The following is a 21562-nucleotide window of genomic DNA, read 5'->3' as shown; positions in this document are numbered from 1 at the left end:
AAGGTATATAAAAATCCACAGTAAGTTACAGTCATACCTGACTCCTATCACTCAGCCTCTCTGTCACCTAGCCACTCAATCTCCCTCCCTGGAGACCAAGTTAGCAGTTTTTTGTCCATCCTTCCAAAGATACTTAACGCATACGTAAGCAAACGTGTACGTAAACACACGTCTGTGCACATGCCATATGTTTGGACTCCTCTCCGCCCCATTTTAAATGATGGTAGAATAATTCACATATTATTTTGCACATGGCTTTTTTCATTTTAACAATATATCTCAGATATGTGGTATATATATACAACAGAATATTACTCCACCATAAAAAGGAATGAAACTTTGCCATTTGCAGTAATGTGGACAGACCTAGAGAATATTATGCTTAATGAAATAAGTCAACAGAGAGAGACAAATAGTATATGACAAATACATACACACTTACATGTGGAATCTAAAAAATACTACAAATGAATGTATATATAAAAGAGAAACAGACTCAGAGACACAGAAAACAAACTTGTGGTTACCAAAGGGGAGAGGGAAGAGAGGAGGGACAAACTAGGGTTTTGAGATTAACAGATACAAACTACTAGATATAAAATAAATAAGCAACAAGGATTTACTATATAGCACAGGAAATTATACCCAATATATTATAATAACCTATAATGGAATATAATCTGCAAAAATACTGAATCACTATCCTGTAGACCTGAAACATAATATTGTAAATCAACTATACTTCAATTTTAAAAAATCAATGAAAAAAAACCCCAATAGATCTCAGAGATAATTCCATATCAACACAAACATTTTAAAATTCTTTTTAGTGCCACCTACTATTCTGTTGTACTATCACTTTTTTAATTAGTTCCTTACTGAGAGGCATTAGATTGCTTCCAATTATTTGCTCTTATAAAAAATTTGGGATGAATAACCTTGAGCAACTTAATTTCGTAACTAAGTAGAAATAATTATATCTGTAGAACAAATTTTTAGATGTCAAAAGTTATGCCTTTTCTACTATTCCAAGCTGCCTCAGGATTCTAGCAAGAAATAACAGACTCATGATGATATCCATTTAAATTATTTTATTTAAAAATGTTACCTAAATACCCAAATTACACTTCCCATTTTAATAAAAAATTATTTTTTTTAATATGTTGAAGGAGCAAAACCATCTAAGAGATGGTTTTATGCCAGAGAAAAATGAACTCAAAACCAGCAGCACAAATATTGTATTGGCTCTCACTTCACATTAGAAGGTATCTGCTCCTGAGGATTCTGTGTCCCCTTGGACAGTGCTGATGCTCAGAGACTGAGAGCAGTCCTCCAGGTTCACTGAGGGTAGTGTCACAGACATCTTGGCAGGTGATGTCTGCGAAGTGAAGAGTGGAACTGCTTTACCACCTGTAAAAAGGAGAAACTCATTCAGCTAAACAAGTGTACCTGAGTACTTATGTACCTTAAACTTTCCTAAATAATACTGGGGATCAAAAAAACATTGCATTTGAGATAATTTCTTTCCTCAAGGTGCTCAGAACTTGTCGCAGAGATAAAATACATGCTCCTTTCCACTCCTACCCTTGAACAATTAGAGACAACATTAAAAATGTATATCTTATGATCTGAATGTTTATGTCTCCCCAAAATTCATATGCTGAAATCCTAATGCCTAGTGTGGTGGTATTAAGAAGTACAGCCTTTGGGAGGTGCTTAGGTCATGAGGATGGAGCCCTCACGAATGAGATTAGTGCCTTTATGAAAGAGGTCCCAGAGAGCTTGCTAGGCCCTTCCACCATATGAGGACACAGGAATCAGAAAGAGGTGCCTTGATCTTTCATGTTCAGCCTCCAGAACTGTGAGAAATAAAATTCTGTTGTTCAAAAGCCACTCAGTCTATAGTATTTTGTTATAGTAGCCTGAATGGACTAAGACAGTATACAAGTGCCCAAGCTGTGGTACACATGATAAATGCTAGGTAAGATCAAGGGAGGCAGTTTGAAATGAAGAATTCATTAATATGTTTTTAAAAACCCAGAGTTGACTACATATGTATACCTATCTGCCTATACCCTAATTCACTCCTTTAAGTTTAAGAAGCTCATTGCCTAAGAATATAAAGAATGCCAACTTGGTATTGTTTAAGACCACAAAAATCCTCATTTCAAATTTCATGGATTTACCTTATACACATAATAATAAGCATCATAAAAGCAGATTATCTTAAATTATCTTAAAGGCATCTCTGAGTCAAGAGTCATAGTAATTTTTCTAAAATTCCTTTAATTTTTCAAATAGTTTCCACAATAATAAAGTGAAATTTTCCATCAAGTTTTTATAGGGACCACAGTAAAAGTAGTCAGTTTTGGAGATTTCAATGATGACTCAAGCACAGCTGTCCAAGATGATCAGAATACTTGTAAAAGACAAATTCCTTTCATAGTAGGAAGTCTAACAAAGACTATTTTAATATACCATTCCTTTTTGTCACTTGTATCAATTTTTTTAATAAAAGAGGAAAGGGAAATAAGATTTGGTATCATTATAGCAGTTCGACAAACTGTAATGCCACAGCATAATCCTTTAAGAAGAAAGCAATTATTATATCAATGAAATAGAACAAACATTTTAAATAGGAAAAGACTTGTTGAAATTTAGCTCTGTCAGAATATGATATAAACTAAAATTAAGAAACAATAAGAACGTCTTTAAAAAAATCTTCATAGGACATAAGCATTATTTAAATATTCTGACATTTTACAAAGCCATGACATGGAATACACAAAATAACCAAGAGAAGTATCCAAGATTAGAGCTTACCTCGTCATAAAGTGAAAACCAACAAAGGGTATAACTAAGGCTGGGAAGCAAAATTAATTTTCAACCTGTAAAATTAAACATTATCTTCCCCCACTTAAGAAAAAATCCATTCCTTGCATTACTCACATCTCTGTCAAAAACTACACTGATGCCAGGTATTCTTCTTTTCTCTGTTATCCAATTTCACAAAACTGCTTTACACGTGCCTTTATTTTCTACTCCGCACTGATTAAATTGTTCAATGATGTAACAAGAGCTATAACTATTTTTTTTTTGGACCTTGAAGAATTTTCCAAGTCTCAAGGAACATATTAAATTCAATTATTGTAAAGTTATGCTATTTATTACAGTTACTGCCTTATATTTATACAGCAATTAAAATTTTGCAAAGATCTTTTCCTCATCATCTTATCTCATCCTAACAGTAATTCTGGGAGACAAAGTAAAGATAACCGAGGCACAGAGACATTAGAGTGGGCTTTTCCAAAAGCATATGCTCAATGACTAAACATCTATACAAGTCTATGTGTGGAACTAAGATGGTGTTGAGAAGACACACAGGTGGAAAAGAAATAGTCCTCGTTTTCAAGAAGCTTAAAACCTAGTAGTAGAGAGAAACATGTAGAGGAATACTTGGTTTAAATTAGGTGGAAGTACCAGCTGAGCTAGGACTTAAAAGATGTGGAAGGCCATGAAGGAAAAGAGGACAACAAAATAAACGACAGAAATAAGAGGACAAAGGGAGGTGAATAAAGGGAAAATAGAGGAACACAAAAGGGAAGTGTTAGGTAAGTAGGAAGAGACCCAAGAGTGAAGAGTCACACAAGGTAATAGATGGTTTTCAAAAAAGAGTCTAGTATAATTCATCTTATTCATAACTGGCAGAGCTGAGACTACAACTCACTGCTTTTTGCCTGATACCAAATACCTTAACTGCCCATATAAAAAATTATCACTCTTTAAAGGTGGTTGAGAGAAATTCCACGTTGGTAGTGGTAGGTAATGGGAGGGGCAGCTAAGCAGAGGGGCAGCAATGAAGTCCCTTTATGATCTGTCGTGCCTGGGATCCAAATGAGGTCTATTGTTCAGTCACCTGGGAATGGTCCCATCCAGAGTGTCAGTGCAAGGCTTTCGTGTGGGAAGGAGTAAAAGGTGAAGGGGGAGGAATAAGAGCATGGATTCTGTAATAGGGCAGTGCTGGACTCATCCATTTGTTCACTTGATAAATATCAACTGAGCACCTACTATGTGCCAGGCACTGTTCTAGACTGTGCAGATTCCGGCAGTGAAGAAAACAAAGGCTCTAATCTCACTGATATCATATCCCAGCTGGGTGTCAAGGGCAAATGACAAACAAGTATGGAAACAAACATATACTATGTCAGAGCAATCAGTGCTATAATGAAGAAGAGGTAAGGGGGAAGAGGGAGAATGAATGATTAGGGACTTCGGGAAAGTTACAGAACTTCTCTAAACCCTCATTTCCTCATCTACAAAATAAAGGTAAGAGGACCTACCTCAAAGGGTTCTGTGAGGATTAAATGGGATTATGCATTTAAAGTGTTCTGAATAGTGCTACCACACAGAAAGCACCTGAAACAGATTAGCACTTACTTTTACGGAACTGGGAAGAAATTATCCTAAGAGGCAATGACCCTCAGGGTGGGCTGCAAAAGGCAGTCAATTTATAAGAGAGGGGTAAGAACGTGTCACCGGAATACACTAAGAAAAAACCCCACAGCTCTAGAAGGCTCCAAACAATTAGGTTACTTTTAACTCTTGTAATTGTGTTTTAATCAATGAGTTATATCAATAAAATGCATCATCATATCTAAAGGTGTTTGTTAATGTACATTTTGGAAAGAATTTTTTGAAGCGCTCATTTGCACAAGCTTAACAGTCACAGTTTTAGAACTTTAAAAGAGAATGTTTTAGACTGGAAACTTTTTCAAAAAGCATCACTGTTAACAGGCAAAAAGAGTCACATTCATATCCAGTCATGGGCCTCACAGAGTTTAATTTTTTTTTAAGAAAAGATATAATATCTTAATAAATCATCATTAAAGCAAACATACATTTTCTACCTATATTAAATGTAGTTTGATGCTTTCAAAGTTTGACTTTTTAAATTTCCACAGTCATGTCATTACTCTATGATGTAATTGTTTCAACAGCTGTTTTCAGATTTGTTTTTAAAAAAGGGAGACTATTCCTTGATTCCATGGGTAAGCAGTACGTCATTTAACCTGGCATGCATTTAAGCTGGAGATGTTCATTGAGCGAGACCTTGTATTTGAAGCGTTCTACAATGTAGTTTAACATACATTTTAGACATTTGAAGTTCAATTATTTTGCTTTAAAAATATTTAAAATTCATAAAGAAATTTATTTTTTCTGTTCTTTGATTATAAGACTAAGGATCAGAAAATCTAAAACTATTTTTTTCTAAGTAATAAAGTAATAATGCAGGATTTTTAATGTCTATTTAAGAATCTGCCTGTATATTGTATGCATATTTTAAAAAATACATACATAGAACTTTCTAAAAGCTTCTTAGGTTTAGATAATCCATTTCATCAGCAGGTTTTAGATCCTGACTTTAAACTTCAAACAGTTGGTAACCCATTATTATGTCTCTGTTATTTGCAAACTGAGAGGAATCAAAATAAAGCGTTCTCTCCTAAAACAACATAAGGCAAGCAGAGAAAAGAAGAAAAAATTCTGCAGTAACTTCACAGAAGAATGTAGCACCGCACACTTCTCACTCAGATTCAATAACTGCACGTGGCATAAACCACATAACTAAACTTATGGGATTCTTCTATGAGATGATGACTAGATAGTACAGTGACCAAATTGCCTGGATTGGGGAATTTCTACATGCAGATCAAGATGGGTTTCTTATACACTGCACATTTAAAAATAAGATTAAAAAGGAAAGAAATGTAATAATCTTTAATCCAAGCACACGAAGGATCTTAATCCAGAGTCCATGGATGGGAACCAGGTTTCTGTGCATACCCTGAAACCATATGCAAATTATTGTCATATAAGGCCAGTTTGGAAGGGAGGCAGGCAGTCATGACTATCAGTGTCTTTAAGGGGTCTGCAGACCCTAAATATGAACATGTGCAGATGAATCACATTCTCTGACTTGTTTTCCCAGTAGTGAGATACAGGGGTTCATCTCCTGTTAGCTATGGATGCCTTATTCCCTGAAGGCAACTCTACTGCAGCACTTAGGAAGCACTTAGGAAACTGCACTGTATTTATGTATCTGTCACTTCCATTGGACAATATATTCCTTAAGAGCATGGACTATCTTGTCTTTCGAGTGACCAGTAGAGTAGGTACACGTTAACTGTGACTTCACATCTTTTTTTTTAAAAATATCTATCTATCTATCTATTGGCTGCAATGGGTCGTCATTGCTGCGTGTGGGCTTTCTCTAGTGTGGCGAGTGGGGGCTACTCTTCGTTGTGGGCTTCTCATTGAGGGGGGTTCTCTTCTTGGGGAGCACAGGCTCTAGGCACGGGCTCAGCAGTTGTCGCTCACAGGCTTAGTTGCTCTGAGGCATGTGGGATATTCCCTGACCAGGAATTGAACCTGTGTCCCCTGCACTGGCAGGCAGATTCTTAACCACTGGACCACCAGGGAAGTTCCTGTGACCTTATCATCTTGTATTACTGTTATCTGCTTGTGGGTCTGTTGCTCCTGTTAAACGCGCCCCATGAGGACAGCAACTTTGTCTTGTTCACGTCTGCATTCTACAGAGTTGTGGCATAGGCCAGGTACACTTTGGTCCTTAAAATGATTGCTGAACCAAACTGATTTGTTTCTACCTAGAGTCTGTACTTGCTCATGGCTAACAGCTTGCTTAAACTCACTCTAACCAGATCTTGTCTTTAAAATCAGCCCTGAATTCCAGCAACACAGTTGCTTCCCAGCTGTCTATGAAAATGTTACAGCATTTCAGCTGTGTTTTATTGAGCTCTTGAAGCATTTTTCCTGTCCACCGTGGGCTCATCTACTCTTGCTTAAATTCCTTGTTTAAGCAGCTGCTAAACTACCCTGCTGTATTCAATTCTCCTCACATACTTAACCCAGCCCGGCAGATTTTGCAACATCATAGCTTCAATGCTTGAGAACAAATACTACAAGTCTTGATGAAGAAGATGCCTGGTCATTTTATGTTAAGTATTATACTATGTAAAATTAGATTTGCCTCTGCTTTACAGAATTAGTCACTATTAAACATTTCTTTCCTTACTTTCATGTTTAAAAGAGTGATTTAAAATGTCACTATAGTCTCATTTCAAAATGTTTTAGACATATAAATCCTATTACATGTTTTAAGTTTATTATTGTTTCTGTTTTTTTAAAGTGAGTTGACAAATGCTTATTTTAAAATTTATAATTTAAGATAAAAATACAGCAGTTCCTATAGGAAGGATAAATGTATCGGCACCTGTGAAAACAACTCCAAATCTTTTTTTTTTCTCCAAAAAGGCAATAGTTAATGTGAAAGATTTGTTTCTTCTTATGCCAGGTTCCAGCTGCTTCACTTTGTTTAAAACTGACTTCAAAGTTTAAACAGTGTCCTGTCCCAACAAATAACCTCCCCCAGATGGAATTATCTCCAGTACTAGCCTCAGTACTCTGAATACCACACCTGCAGCCTTTTAATTCAACATTTTATAAACTTTCCAAAAGGAAACGATAGATTTTTTTTTTGTCCCCTAACTTTTGGAGAGTTGAGTTTAGTTCATGAAGGGAGTTCTATACCTGGGGTGAGCTTGTAGATATTTTAGAAGAATAAAAAATTGGAATTATTTTCTCTACTGTGTTGATTATCATGAGAGAAAGAAAGAAGGAAACAAAAAAATCTGAAACTCAAAGTAAAAAATCTTACCTGTAAATACAGATGCGAGGTACAGACTGGGCTCAATCTGTGTCTGATCCATATCGCCTGGTGAAGTTATAGTTAAAAAAATTTATTTTCATAAGAAAATCAGTTAAGCATAGAAATAATCATGATTCATTCCCACTAAAACAAAACAAAACACAAACCAAATGCACTCCCACAGTCACTTTCATAAAACCAGACAAACAGAAGCCTGACCTTGTGGCCTTAATATAAAGAAGGAAGTTAAACAGTTGAATTTTAATGACTGTCAATAGAATAATACTTTACCTAATAGATTATTACCTTTATGCATCAAAGATTTAGGGAAAGGGTGAAACCAAGGATCATGAGAGAATTTGCATAATTATTTGTATTAAATAAGAGAAACTCATGGGCCATTACTTCCAAGGCTAGAAGTTTTCACAGATTCTCTTAAGGATTTAATCATTATAAAAAGAAGTTGAAAATTTCCCTTCTCCCTAGGCCAGCCCGGGGCATACTGCCCAACACAATACATGTGAAAAAACCAATACAGTGTCAGAGAGCAAAGAAGAGCACTATTCCGTTAAACCAAAGCCAAATTTTAATATTAAAATGAAACAGGCTGGGGAAAAACTCTTTTTATAGCAAGAGAATTATAAAGCCGAGAAAAGTTAAGTAACTGAAGAGAGAAACCTGTGGTACATATAGTTCTTAGGCCAAAAAGATACCCTGGGTGCCTAAGGCATATGCCCCAGTTGATGGCATGCTGTTAACCTATGCCCTGAAATACTGTCATTTACTGTTCATAACCACTGTTATTCAGAATCATTCATAAAAAATGCATAGTATGGTGTAATCAGTATTTTCTGATTTTCTCTAAGATAAAAATCAGTCATCTCTCAAGCTTCCTTTATTTCACGAAAATTTCAAGTGGATTTAAAAGAAGATAATTAAATGAAAGTGTTTTTAAGCGTTACATAGTTCATTAAGCCAAGCAATATATTCCCACTGGTGACAAACGTTCATGTTAAACTACTGTAGTTACACTATAGGAAACATAAATTTAAATGTTAAAAAATTAAATGCATAATAGTTTGTACCTCTCAATCCCTTACACCTATATTGCCCCTCCCCCCGCCATGGCAACCACTGGTTTGTTCCCTGTATCTGAGAGTCTGTTTCTTTTTCATTGTATTCACAAGTTTGTTGTATTTTTTTGATTCCACATACAAGTCATATCATACAGTATTTGTCTCTGTCTGACTTATTTCACTAAGCATAATACCCTCCAAGTCTATCCATGTGGTTGCAAATATAATTAATTAATGCACTGATAATCTACAAATGGACCCAAATTGAACATCTGACTTTTTGTTTTTTAAAAAATCTTTAAAAGCATTAAAAGTGCTTACTATGATGTTACTATCAGACACTCTCTACATTCACTTCCCCCTCTGCCTTTAAGTTTCTGAGTGTTAGAGGGGAGAGAAGTCACTGCTAGGCACCTTTCAGGTTCTATGTAGCACCTACGAAGGCATCAGTACCACCTCAGAGGCCCCCTCCAACTGAAGAACCATTTGTTTGTAGCAAGGAAATTAAATGGCAGTCTTCTCTAAAGTCTTTGCCTGGAAGCCCAGAATTCAAACGAATCTACTGTATTATAGTAAGAAATAAGCAACAGCCTGCCTTTCAGACTAAACAAAACTAGGTGGAAACTAAGAAAAAGAAAACCTATCTCAGGTCTAGCTAGGCTTCAATTAAATTTTTTTTGTAAATTCCTTTTATGTGTCCATCATTATTATACTAGGTGTTGTGAAGGCCACAAAGAGTAAGATATCGTCTCAATCCTCTTTAATGGGAAAGACAAAACTAATGCAGAGCAGACCAACAATAGTGAGCAGATCTTCCAATTAATGCACCAAAAATATAAGGGAGTTTTAAAGACTAACAACTAACTGAGCTCTCTTCCTTTTAACATTACACCACTTCTTTCTGCTAATGCTTCCACTTTTGTAACTTGAATTCTTCTATTCTTGGTAATTTTTCTTTTCCTCTTCTTGTTTCCATTGCCTATTTTTAAAATTCTCTTTAAGAAGGTGCTGTATAGTGTACCGGATACTTTGGAAAAAAAGAGCTGTGATACCTTTTTTAAACCAGTGATTTTCAACAGAGGGTTGGGGTATGAGAAGGGAAAGTCTGAACCACTTCTGGAGCTTTTCAAACCAACAAGGGCTCACTTCTATTCTGACAGGCCCACACTCCAAAGGGGAAGTATCCCCCAAAGGCAGCTGCTGCCACCATGGAACAGTCTTCTAAATTCATAACAACTCAACGTGACTTTTATACACTCAATTTTTTTGCAATAAAAAATGGAGAATATTTTCTCTAATATTCAGGTCCTTTGCTCACGGTATTTTCTTGAAACTTTCAAAAGCAGCTTATTTTTGCTTTATTAAAAAATGAATTTTAACTCAAAAAATAACTATTTCATTACTCCAAATCAAAGCATATGTTAGTCATCTCTTTATAGCCAACAAAAAGCTACATTATTAGTAAAATTGTCTAAATTAAAATAACATACAAAATCTGTTTTTTTTTTTAAAGAATGTCTTCAATAAGCCACTTCATAGGCTGAAGTAAAATTACTGCAACGCCAGATTTTCTTAAAGGACAAGAAAATAAATGGTTCCCTCCATTATCTCTTTCTTCATCTTCCCTAAGATGCCTACTTCAGTTCTTTGTATATAGTTGTTCAAGAAATATTCAGCTGACCGATGTTTCTGAAAACTTTCTGTGGAATGGACATAATACTCTATAATCTTTTATAGATCATTTTTGAGAAAAATAACATTTTTTTTCTGTTCATTCTTTACTGTGGTATGTAAGATGAAAACAATTTTTTTGACAAGTAAATAACCAGACACTCTTATTAGAGAGAGAAACAGCTATAAGATTGAGGCTAAGAGCACAGATTTGGAAGCTAAGCTACCTGAACACAAACTGCAGTGCCAACTCGCTCTGACACCTGGGAGAAACATCACACTCTGTGAGGTGTCACCACTTTGTGCTTCTGTTTCCTCTTCTAGCTCATAGGTTTCTTATGATCATTACCAGGAACGATATATGTAAATAACGTAGAGCAGTGCCTACAGAGGCACTCAATAAATGGTAGTTTTATTATTATTTAACCTATGATTATTTTCCAGCTTTTCCCAATTGACAAAAGAATTGCTCTCATTAAGGCAATCTTTTCAAAATACATTTTGACAGGGAGACTTTTGGTTTAAGAAAAAAAAAAAAAACACTGATCACATATTACAGCAATAGAGCTATAAGGAATCTCAGAGATGATTTTATCCATACTAATAAGGAAATCATGATTCAGAAAGGTTCACTGACAAAGAAATCAGTGTCACAAATTAGTAGTAGGAACTAAAAACCCACAGTAAACAGTTCTTTCCCCACCATGCACCATTTTCATACCCTTCTACCAAGATGTATCTTCAGATATTGAAACCTGTTAAGACTAATCAGAAATTATCTGTTCTACTTTTTAAAGAATTGTCAAGGAAGGACCTATATAGCATATTTAAGAACACGGCCTTTGCTTTTGCAATTGGACTTGGTTTGATTCCCAGCTCTATCATTTATTAGCTGTGTAACCTTGGGCAAAATATGTAAGCTCTCTGAGCCTCGGGTTCCTCAAATGTGAAATGCGATGACTATTACCTACTTAATTGGATTGATTAAGGATCTTAGCAGAGTGTATCACATAAAGAAAGTACACATAGATGGCAGCTATTACATATTGTTGTTGCTGTTATTATAACCATGAACAAAACTCTCCTGTACCAATGATTTCTCCTAATGGTAAAAAAAAAAAAAAAAGCCACCACGTCAATATCAGAGTTGACTATTGTCATTTTTTCCTGTAACAAGTAGTGCCTCATAATTCTCACTTGCTGATGACAGGGTTACTGGGAGTGTGAATATCGTGATCTGCAGGTGAGGATTCAGGTAGCAAACACAACTTATACCCTGGCCAGCATGATTCGGAAACTGCTCATCAAGTTTGTAGGTTCTTACACTTCCTCATCCTGCTGTTCAAAACTGAGGAAACATAATCCTCATTGGTATTTAAGTGAAAGAATGGGAAGAGAATATTTCTAAATATTTTATCTATAAATTTCTATTAACATTTCCATGGAAATTCTGGGTGGATAACACTGACTAAAGATTGAGTCATAAATTACCTATGAGTATAATTTATGCTTTTACCTTTACCACAAAAGACAAATGTGTTAATTTTTATTTAAATGTTTTAAAGTACTACAATATAAAAACAAATGATCTTAGATTTGGAAATAGAATCCAAGGCTGGGAAAGCAGGGATACTGCTGAAAAAGCTTTAAATGAGGGCACAGTGAGGGTACTGGGATGGTACCACTAGTACACTAAGCTTCTTCCAAACACTCATTGTATTTCAGTACTTTAACTTATTTTAAACGGTCATTCAAAATCCTGGAGCTATATGGTGCCAATTTGAAAGTAACCATGTTGTATTTCAAAAAGTGGTATTTGAAAGGATAGAAACCTGGGCTTTATGATTTACTCTTGTAGTCAAAAAAAGTTTATTTTTGGTTGAAAATTTATCTTCTGCTCTCTAATACCATCTGTAGTAAGAGTCACTAGTATAACAATACTTAAACCTATAAATCATTATACTATTGTTTTAAACAAATTCTTTTTGTATTTAAGAAAACCGTATAGTAATATGGGACTGTTAACTGCAAAACAAGGATATAAAGATGAAGACCTCCAAAACATGAATTTTTTAACCCACAAGAGTTTTTAAATGAGGGACATCCATTATTTGAAACAAAATCTAATAAGGAGAAATCTAAAATTAGTAACATTCCGAATAGCGGGAGCTTTTATACTAACTTGAGTTCACTAAAGGAAAAAAAACAGAAATATTAGGAATACTTTTAAAGTAGTTAAATATATATATAGAAGTTAACACTTTTTAAACAAATAAGTTACTCATTGGCTGCATATCTAATAGGTATACAACTCTTGCCAATAATAGCATTTTCAGAAATAGTACCTTGGCAGCGTAAAAGCTTATATTCAACTGCCAGGAAGCTGACCGGTAATTGAGAAAATAGATGCCCCACCTATCCTGAATGCAGACCATGATTTATTTGAATAATGTACACTCAATTATTAAGGCTCATTAAAAACCATTCAAGTGCTTGAATATATTGCTGTGTAGTGTAATGACAAAGAGAGTTCCTGCCTTTTAGGGGCAGGAATGTCTAGAGGGACATTCCAGCACTAAAATCTGGTTGAGAACCGAGAGACTCGATGTTTTAGTAGACAACTTTATCTGCAAGGCGCTTCCTGTTGGTTGAACAGCCTGTGGCACAGCTACTAAAACAAATTCCTCTCAGATAATTCTTTATAAAAGCATGCCAAAATGGTTTGAAAACTAAAAGAATCTTAAAAATTACAATAGGTTTGCCTTGTGAAAGAAGCCATACATTCTGTTCGATTTTATTTATTTAAAATCATACAAAAACGAGAACCAAACTATACTGCTAGCAGTCAGAATAGTGGTTATCCTTTCGGGGATGGAAGCTGTGTCTGAAAGGGAATGTGAGGGGCTTTCAGGGTACTGGCAATGTTCTGTTCCTTGAGCTACGTACGGGCTTTACAAGTGTGCTTAGTTTTTGAAAATTCTTTCAGCTTGTGCACTTACATGTACTTTTCTGTATATATATTATACTTCCATAAAAAGTTGAAGTTGAAAAAAAATCAATAGGTTAGTTTCATCAATTAAAAGACAATTCCCTGATAGTTTTAAACTGTTTTCCAATGAATGAAAATACCAAATAACTAACAGTACTAGGTAGTCTTTCACATCAAGTTAGCATCGGCAGCAGGCCACCCTGCTGACTGAAGACAAATTCCTTTCTATTTCTTTTCTTAAAATCTTGAATAACCTGTAAACTGACATCACTCAGAAGCAGAAGGTGAGTTTTTGCTGTCGTTGTTGCTGTCGCCTGACTCTCACCAGTCTAGTCTGACTTACTACTTAGGATGCCTGATGTGCACAACAATCAGCCGCTCAATTTCACTGAGAGCACAAACTAATCTCACTTTAACTCATCTCGAACACATTTCTACAATACGAATACATTCTGTAAAAGCCACTCGATTCCCTATTCTGGATACAAAAAAAAGTTTGCTGTTCAGCTTACGTCTATAAAGCAATGACATCATAGCTACGTTTAAACTCAATAGTAACTCGTATAACTTTAATTACGTGAGGCCACAGATTGTTATAGGTCACTGTTATCACATTCTTATAAATGATACTTGATACCTAACAAAGCTGAAGGCAAAGTAGGTCCCTCATAGTTACTTAAGTTTGAATCTAAGAGTTTCTATAACTTACACACAGAAAATCCGTTTTCTGAGATGGAAATTCTTTCTAATGTGAAAACCTCTCCCAAATTATGGCCTGTGACTATCACTAAAAATACAGTGTATTATTTGCGTAGTCTTTACAGTGGATTTTGCCATATGTAGTCATTTCTAACTATATTTGGAAAGAAAAATTACATGTGACATAGTGACCAGTTCACTTCCCTCAAGGCCAGACCTGGTAACTTTTGAAAAACAGTGAAAGAATGAAAAATGAGCTTTCAAATACAGGAAGCCACTAGAAAATAAGAACAACATCATTCCATATCCTAAAATCAGAGCTTTAAACATTTTCTGTTGACTCGTAAGTTCTGGGGCTAGGGGGCAGGGAGGCAAGGGGGACTTTCTGCTCACTGTACACATGACACCAACGGGAATAAGGGCCAGTCCAAGTTCTATGTTACCATTACTCTGGGTAATAGTTCCAAGCTGTGAGGCACAGCTGTACGGGCCCTGCCAGCAAGGCCATCGCAGCAGTGCTTTGATAGCGTGGGGCCCTGAAGTGTCAGGATATAGAGAAGGCAGCAGTTGTTGGCTGTGAAAACAGTCTGATATAAACCAGATGGGAACTTACTAGATGGGCAACACAAAGGAAAACAATTGGCTCATTCAACAAAGTCAGGCCCCTGCCCCAGAGAATTCACAGAAGACAATAACAGTCACCCAGAGTTGATGCAAACAAGAAACAGCCATGTGGTTACAGTTTAAAGAATTGTTTTTCCTCAGACTAAACAAAGTTTTGCTTTCTAATTCTTGAATTCATTAATTGCAGTTTGGTGTACAGGCCTTTTTGCCAAATATAAATATTTCATTTATATATATAATATATACTTTTGTGACACCAAGGGAAATACATGGGGACACAGGAACTAATTTTGTGCTGCTTCCGGTACAGTGCTATGAACATAGGTTAAGCTATTTCAAGAAACTGGCAAATTTAGAAAATGATTGATCATGCTGACACAGTAATTAGAAAATATCCAACGTAATATTTCTACAACTTCCTAGGTCTGATTTGTTTTAATGTAGGCAGACTAACACAAAGGCAATAATTACAGCTCAGAACTACATTTCTACCCACATGATTTTTTTCTGACTTTATTAGATGGGACAGTATTACTGCAATTACATTCACAGGAAAAGAGACAGTGCTGTGCATAACCTTACTACGTGAGTCTCATCACACTAACAAGTACCTGTCCATTTTAAGTTGACTATATAACAAAGATTCACAATTAGATTTTAAGATAACTTTTGGCAATAACATTTCACTTAAAGACTTTGTAAGTATATATTCCACAACAGAGTAGTTTGTTCTGCTATTTTAAAAGACAGTAAATAGCATTCTAGCTTAAAATAATTCACAGGCAACTGCACTTTTTTCCACTGGAAATTCCAACACAACTTGGGCATTTACTACTAATTTAAAAACACACCCAAGAAAGCCTTATATTTGTAATCACTATTCTTAGGTGATGAATAAGGAGCCTGTCAAAGAAACTCTGAAAATAACAGCATTTTTGTGCACCTATTTGAATATATTTTGTAATTAAGTAAACCTGTTTTGTTTCGTACCTCATAATAAAAACATTGGTTTCTTAAAAGAGAAGACACGTATCTGTGGAATTATAAAAATCACTGTGGCACTTGAGACACAACTGAGGTTTCCCAATTTGCATTTGCTGCACTATCGGGATTATTTTCATTGACTCTTCCCACCCTGAAAACTGAGGCTGAACATGTAAAGACATCTTTGCTGTTGTATTACATTTTTCATCCTTTGCAAGGTAATTCTGAAGTAAACCAGAGAAACAGAAGTGGAGTAACAGCCTGGTGTGTAGGCTGATGCAGTCATCTGCATTTCCTCCCCGCACTCTGCTGTACAGGTACAAACACTCACACACTTTATTTTTTTTAAGTCTAAATTAGTGGCAACACTGCTGCAAAACTGACCATTTTGACTAAATTTAATCATCAAATCCAAGAAATCAGGTTGTACTTACAAGCTGAATTCCCATGTAATAAGTTGGAAAGGAAAAACTAAAAAAAATTGTTTTACATAAAAAGAATTAAGAATAAATGTATCTTATCAATATATCAACTCTGTTAAAAGTTTGTTAAGAGTTTTTCTAAACACATGGAGTCAACTCTAACAAAATGATCAACAAAGGCAGTTTGTCTCGAATTTATTAGTAAATGTATCAACATTTCTTAGACCTTGGATTAACTCACGAAAAAAAGGAGTTAGTGTCATTTTTATTATTAGGTGTATTGATATAATCTCTTCAGAAACTGTCCATTTTTACTTTCATGGGTATACTTATGTATATAAAGTATATATATATACTTTACATATATATACTTATAAAGTATATACATAAAGATATCAATCTAATAGACTAAATAAATTTTATAAGAAAAAACAAGTAATTGCATTTAACTGGTTTTTATCTAATAAACAGATCTTGAAATGATTTCAGAGAATAAGACAAGGGCCAGAGCATGCAGAACCTTTTAGGTCACGATGAGGAGTCTGGATTTTGGTGCAAAAAGAAGTCTTTGGAGGGTTTTGAACAGGAAGTCATGTGATCTGATTAATATTTTTAAACAATCACTCTTGCTCTGGGTGAATAACAGACAATAGAGGAGCAAAAATGAACATAGGAAGGCCAGTTGAGAAATTTCTCTGGATAATATTACAGCTGAAGAATATTATGATTAAAAAATCAACTACACAACTACAAAAGCTACAAAACAGCTTGATATCAAGCTGCAGAAAAATAACTCTGGTTAGCTTTATTAGAACACTGAAAACCACAGTATTTGGCAACAATTTTTAATGACTTCTGTGAACACTGAGACAATCAAAGTGTAGTGAGGTTACTTAACCTCTCTGAGCCTCGGTTTTCTCATCTGTATAACAACAATAATAAAAACATCTTTACATACTCGTAAGTTTGCTGTGAGAATGAAAGCTACAATACATGAGAGTTTTTTGTCAGCTGTAAAGCATTCGACAAATATTAGTTTCATCACTGTAGGTTTGGGGGAAGAAACAAATCTACCATACTTCGCAGTAACTGTGTTCTATCCTAGTGTAACTCTAGGCAGGATATATTGACTACAGTATGATCAAACTAGTAAAGAGCTTGGAAACAGTACAAGGAATGGCAAAAGGAACACAGCACGCAGACTCTGGGTTACGGTTGCTGTCATAAAATATTTGAAAGATTGTTCCATGTGAAAGACTTGTTTCTAACACCAAGTGGGATGGAACTAGAACCAACAAATGAGAAGTTACAGAGAGGCAAATACTAACTCAGAAAGAATAATAAGTGCTTTCCATCCATAAAATGTAAAACAAGGGTGTTTCCTGACACTGTGAGATGACCATCTGTTGGGTCTAATGTCCCTTTTGCTGGCTTCCTTCTCCTTTCTCTATCTTTAAATCTTGAAGATGTTCAAGATTTTAAACTTGGGATGCTCCCATTCCTTTTCTGTCCTCGCTCCTTAGGTGATACCATCCATACCCACAGCTTTAAATAACATCTCCACTGTCACCTCACAGATTTATATCCCCTGTCCCAACCTCTTCCCTGAGCTCTAATAACAAACTGCCAACTCGATTTCCTCATGTGGAGATCTATGAGGCTTCTCGAACCTTACGTGCCCTACAAAGAATGACTGATTTTTGCCTCAGTCTTCCTAATCTTAATAACTGGCACCATCACTTGCCCAGTAACTTTCAGACCAGAAATTTAGGAGTAATTAATCCTTGACTCTGCTTTCAATTACATTGCACATCTAAACTGCTTTAATAAGTAATTTTTGAAATAAGCTTATTCCTCACCTCTATCAGGTATATGCTAACAATACATAGCCTGAACCTGACCACTCTGACACCTCCACTAGGGCACAAGCCACCATCAGCTCTCATCTGGAATACTGCAACAGTCTTCCAATTGGTCTCCCTGCTTCCAAGACTATCTCCCTATGGTCTGTCCTCCACCTGGAAGCCAGGGGGAACCTTCTAAAAATGTAAATTAGAGTGTGTCCTTCCCCACCTCAAACCCTCCACAGGATTTTCATCACACTCAGAATGAAATCCGAGTCGCTCCTCAGAGTCTGCGGGGCTCGACGTGATCTGCTGCCTACATCCCCTATCGCAGTCCCTACCACAGCTCCCTTGCACTCTCCCCTCCAGCCACAATGGCCTTCTTGCTGTTCCTTGGGCACAACAAGTTCATTCTCACCTTAAAAACCTTCATTCTCCCTACTCTTTCTAGATGCAATACTCTGCCTCAAATGTTCGCAAGATTTCTCCTTCCCTTCATTCTATGTGGAAATGCCATTCCTTCGGAGAGGACTTCCTTAACTACATGATCTAAAGGAGCAAACCATTTACCTTGCTTACTTCACTATACATCACCCTGCTTTATGTTCTTTTTAACTGATACTAGTAGAAATATTAATACAAATTGACATGGACATTATTTTTTTAATTAATTAATTAATTTATTTATTTTATTGGCTGTGTTGGGTCTTTTTTGCTGTGCGTGGGCTTTCTTTAGTTGAGGTGAGTGGGGGCTATTCTTCGTTGTGGTGTGCGGGCTCCTCGTTGCGGAGCACGGGCTCTAGCCGTGTGGGCTTCAGTAGTTGCAGCACACGGGCTCAACAGTTGTGGCTCACGGGCTCTAAAGCGCAGGCTCAATAGTTGTGGCACACAGGCTTAGCTGCTCCGTGGCATGTGGGATCTTCCTGGAGCAGGGATCGAACCCAGGTCCCCTGCATTGGCAGGCGGATTCTTAACCACTGTGCCACCTAGGAAGCCCGACATGGACATTATTTTTAAAATAAAGCAATACCTTTTAAATTTCTTTTGCTTTTTATTTGGAAAGAATGTCATACTTGGAGAAAAATTACAAGAATAGTATAAAGCGCACCCATATTTCACTGACCGAGATTCACAACTGTTAACTTCTGCCCCATGTTTTAGGTTGGTGTGATATTTTCCCGTGACTGCATTCAGGTTATGTGCTCAGATATCCCATCCGGAGGCACACAGTGTTCATCTGCTGCTCTAAGGTGATACGAATTTTCATCATTCATTCTGGGTACTGTCCTATCTTTTCCCTTTCTACTAAGTGAACCAATCTATGAGGAGATACTTTAAGACTGTGAAAATATCCTGCTCCTTATTAAAATTTCCCTCCACATTTCGCATTCACTGATGACTTTTGCCCCATCTAATCTTTACGAGGATGACTGCAAAATGCTGACTTTCCAACATTAGTAGTCACTCACCTTTACCTGTTGACACTTGGCATTCTTCAGTAAACCCTTTATGTTTTTCACAACACTTCACATTATCTGAAATTGCTGTAAATTAATTTACTTTTTTTCTATTATGTACACAAGTATGTAAGCTCTGTGAAAGCAAGGATTTCACCTGCTATGTTTACCACCGTATCCCCAAGATTTGGAACAGTACCCGGCACAAAGCAACTACTCAAGAATGAATAGAAGGAGAAAGAAAACTGTTAACAAGGCCCTTGCACTAGATGGGAGAACAGGACAACCTAATATATTTGATCCAACAAACATTTACCAGAAACCTAACATTTAAGGCGCTGTGCTAGAGAGCAGGTGGTGTAGAGGTGAATGAAACAAGGCCATTGTCTCTAAGAAATTTACTTTCTAGAGAAGAAGAGGCTGTAAGAAAATAATCCTACAAGGTATGATACAAGGGCTAAAAGTGGAGTACATACCAAATAGTACGGGCCCTTCAGGGACACAAAGTGGACCAAGAATGTTTGTTTCTAGGTGGAAAGGTGGTCAAAGGGGCAAGGGAGGGGACAGTTCCAAGTGAAGACACTGAGAAAGGCACAGCGAAAGGGAGCTTCAGAGATACTGCTAAGTGTAGTAGGATGAACGCTGAGAAGAAACAGGATTACGAAGTGTGTGTGGCTACAACTGACCTGAAGAACCATCAGCCCAGTCCTCATTCTGTAGATGAGAACGAATGATCCTGCTTATTCCCACCTCATTCCCCTGCTCTTCTGCTCCTTCCCCTCCTCCCTTGCCCTTTCCCCTCTACTATCTCACGTACCCCCAACTCTCCCCTTCTTCCTATTCCCTCCCTTCCTTTCTCTGCACTTACTCTTTTCTTCTGGCAGGATTATATCTTTCTCCCCTCTCCCTTTGTCAAGAGTAGAAATGAGATGGGATCAAGGCTGCAGGTGGAAGAGTTAACTTTAAGGAGGTAAAAAGCACTGCTCTTTCTTCAACCCAAAAGGGAACAAAATAAAGGATTAATGTAGAGCCATAAGAAGATGGAGTTAGAGTAGCTATAAATGAAAGAGTAGAACTTTGGAAACACATTTGAAAGAGTAGAATTTGGAAAAACAAAAGCATATAATTAAAAGAGAATTGAGGGGATAAAACTGGGATTAAAGGTTTGGGTAGAAGGGCTGGAACAGGTGCTGTTTGGAAGCTAAAATCAGTATGAAATTAATAAAATAATTACTGGGGAATGGCCAAAGTCCAGTTCAAGCACCACAGCAGTCTGCTAACAGCTTATAACTGCACAAATTGCATCGTCACCCAGCAGGACTTCACAACCAGGGGAAAAAAATCAGAGACTCCTGGAAGCAGGAGGAATCCAGAATGGGGATTAACACATATCAAAGAGACACAGAAGTCTTGGATGGTGATAAGACAGTATTTACATGGGTTAGCCACACAGGTCAGGCAAAATATAGGGCCTGGGGAATATCAGTCAAGAGAGATAGGACTGAGTAAATGGAGGTTCCAGTATAAGTGGGAGAAAGAATACATGACTGAAGTGGCTCCATTAACTGAGGTACTAACTACCTCACAATACCTGCTTCTTGTCCCATTACCCAAACCACCCAGGTTAGTGGGGGGAAGAAAGAGAAAAGAAGTATTAAGTTGCATAATGGTTAAGACAACTATCCCTACATACTCCAAGGAGCACTCATCATTCCCCAACATATAGGTTCTTCCACAAATTGAGATTTCTAAGGAGAAAAGGAAATCTAGAGAAGATGAAAGGCAAAAAGAAGCCATCTTAGAAAGCTTAGTTCCAGCTAATTAGTACCCTCCTGCTTCTGAACGACATCATGTAAGTCCAGGTCTTCATCTCTTTACTCCTTAAAGGAGATGACTCTCTGCAGGAGAGGGAAACAGGACAGGCAGTAACTTGAATTCTCCCTAGACCAGCAAAGATGATTCTGTTTAAAACATTTCTTCTTCTTGGACAACACAAACACTGTTCAAAATCAATAAAAGGTGCCTAGAAGACTTCATGGTCCTAAGCTTAAATTTTAATTTGTCCCTCTC

General features: G+C 36.6%; 1 protein-coding gene across 5 annotated transcripts in view; it reads right to left on the bottom strand.

The window, feature by feature from the left end:
• Positions 1–1076: 1076 nt before the first annotated feature.
• Positions 1077–21562, bottom strand: part of KIAA0586 (KIAA0586 ortholog) — a 130370-nt gene continuing 109884 nt past the window's right edge. For all 5 annotated transcript variants that reach the window (XM_057730376.1, XM_057730377.1, XM_057730378.1 and 2 more), the window contains 2 exons: positions 7736–7792; positions 1077–1410 (listed from right to left, as the gene is read on the bottom strand). In XM_057730376.1, the coding sequence (XP_057586359.1) occupies positions 1259–1410; positions 7736–7792 (209 nt within the window). In that variant the 3' untranslated portion in view covers positions 1077–1258. The remainder of the gene's footprint in view (positions 1411–7735; positions 7793–21562) is intronic.

The sequence above is a fragment of the Hippopotamus amphibius genome, chromosome 4 (assembly GCF_030028045.1).
Source record: "Hippopotamus amphibius kiboko isolate mHipAmp2 chromosome 4, mHipAmp2.hap2, whole genome shotgun sequence".
Classification (NCBI taxonomy): Eukaryota; Metazoa; Chordata; class Mammalia; order Artiodactyla; family Hippopotamidae; genus Hippopotamus; species Hippopotamus amphibius.
This window is presented reverse-complemented; position numbering and strand designations above follow the sequence as displayed.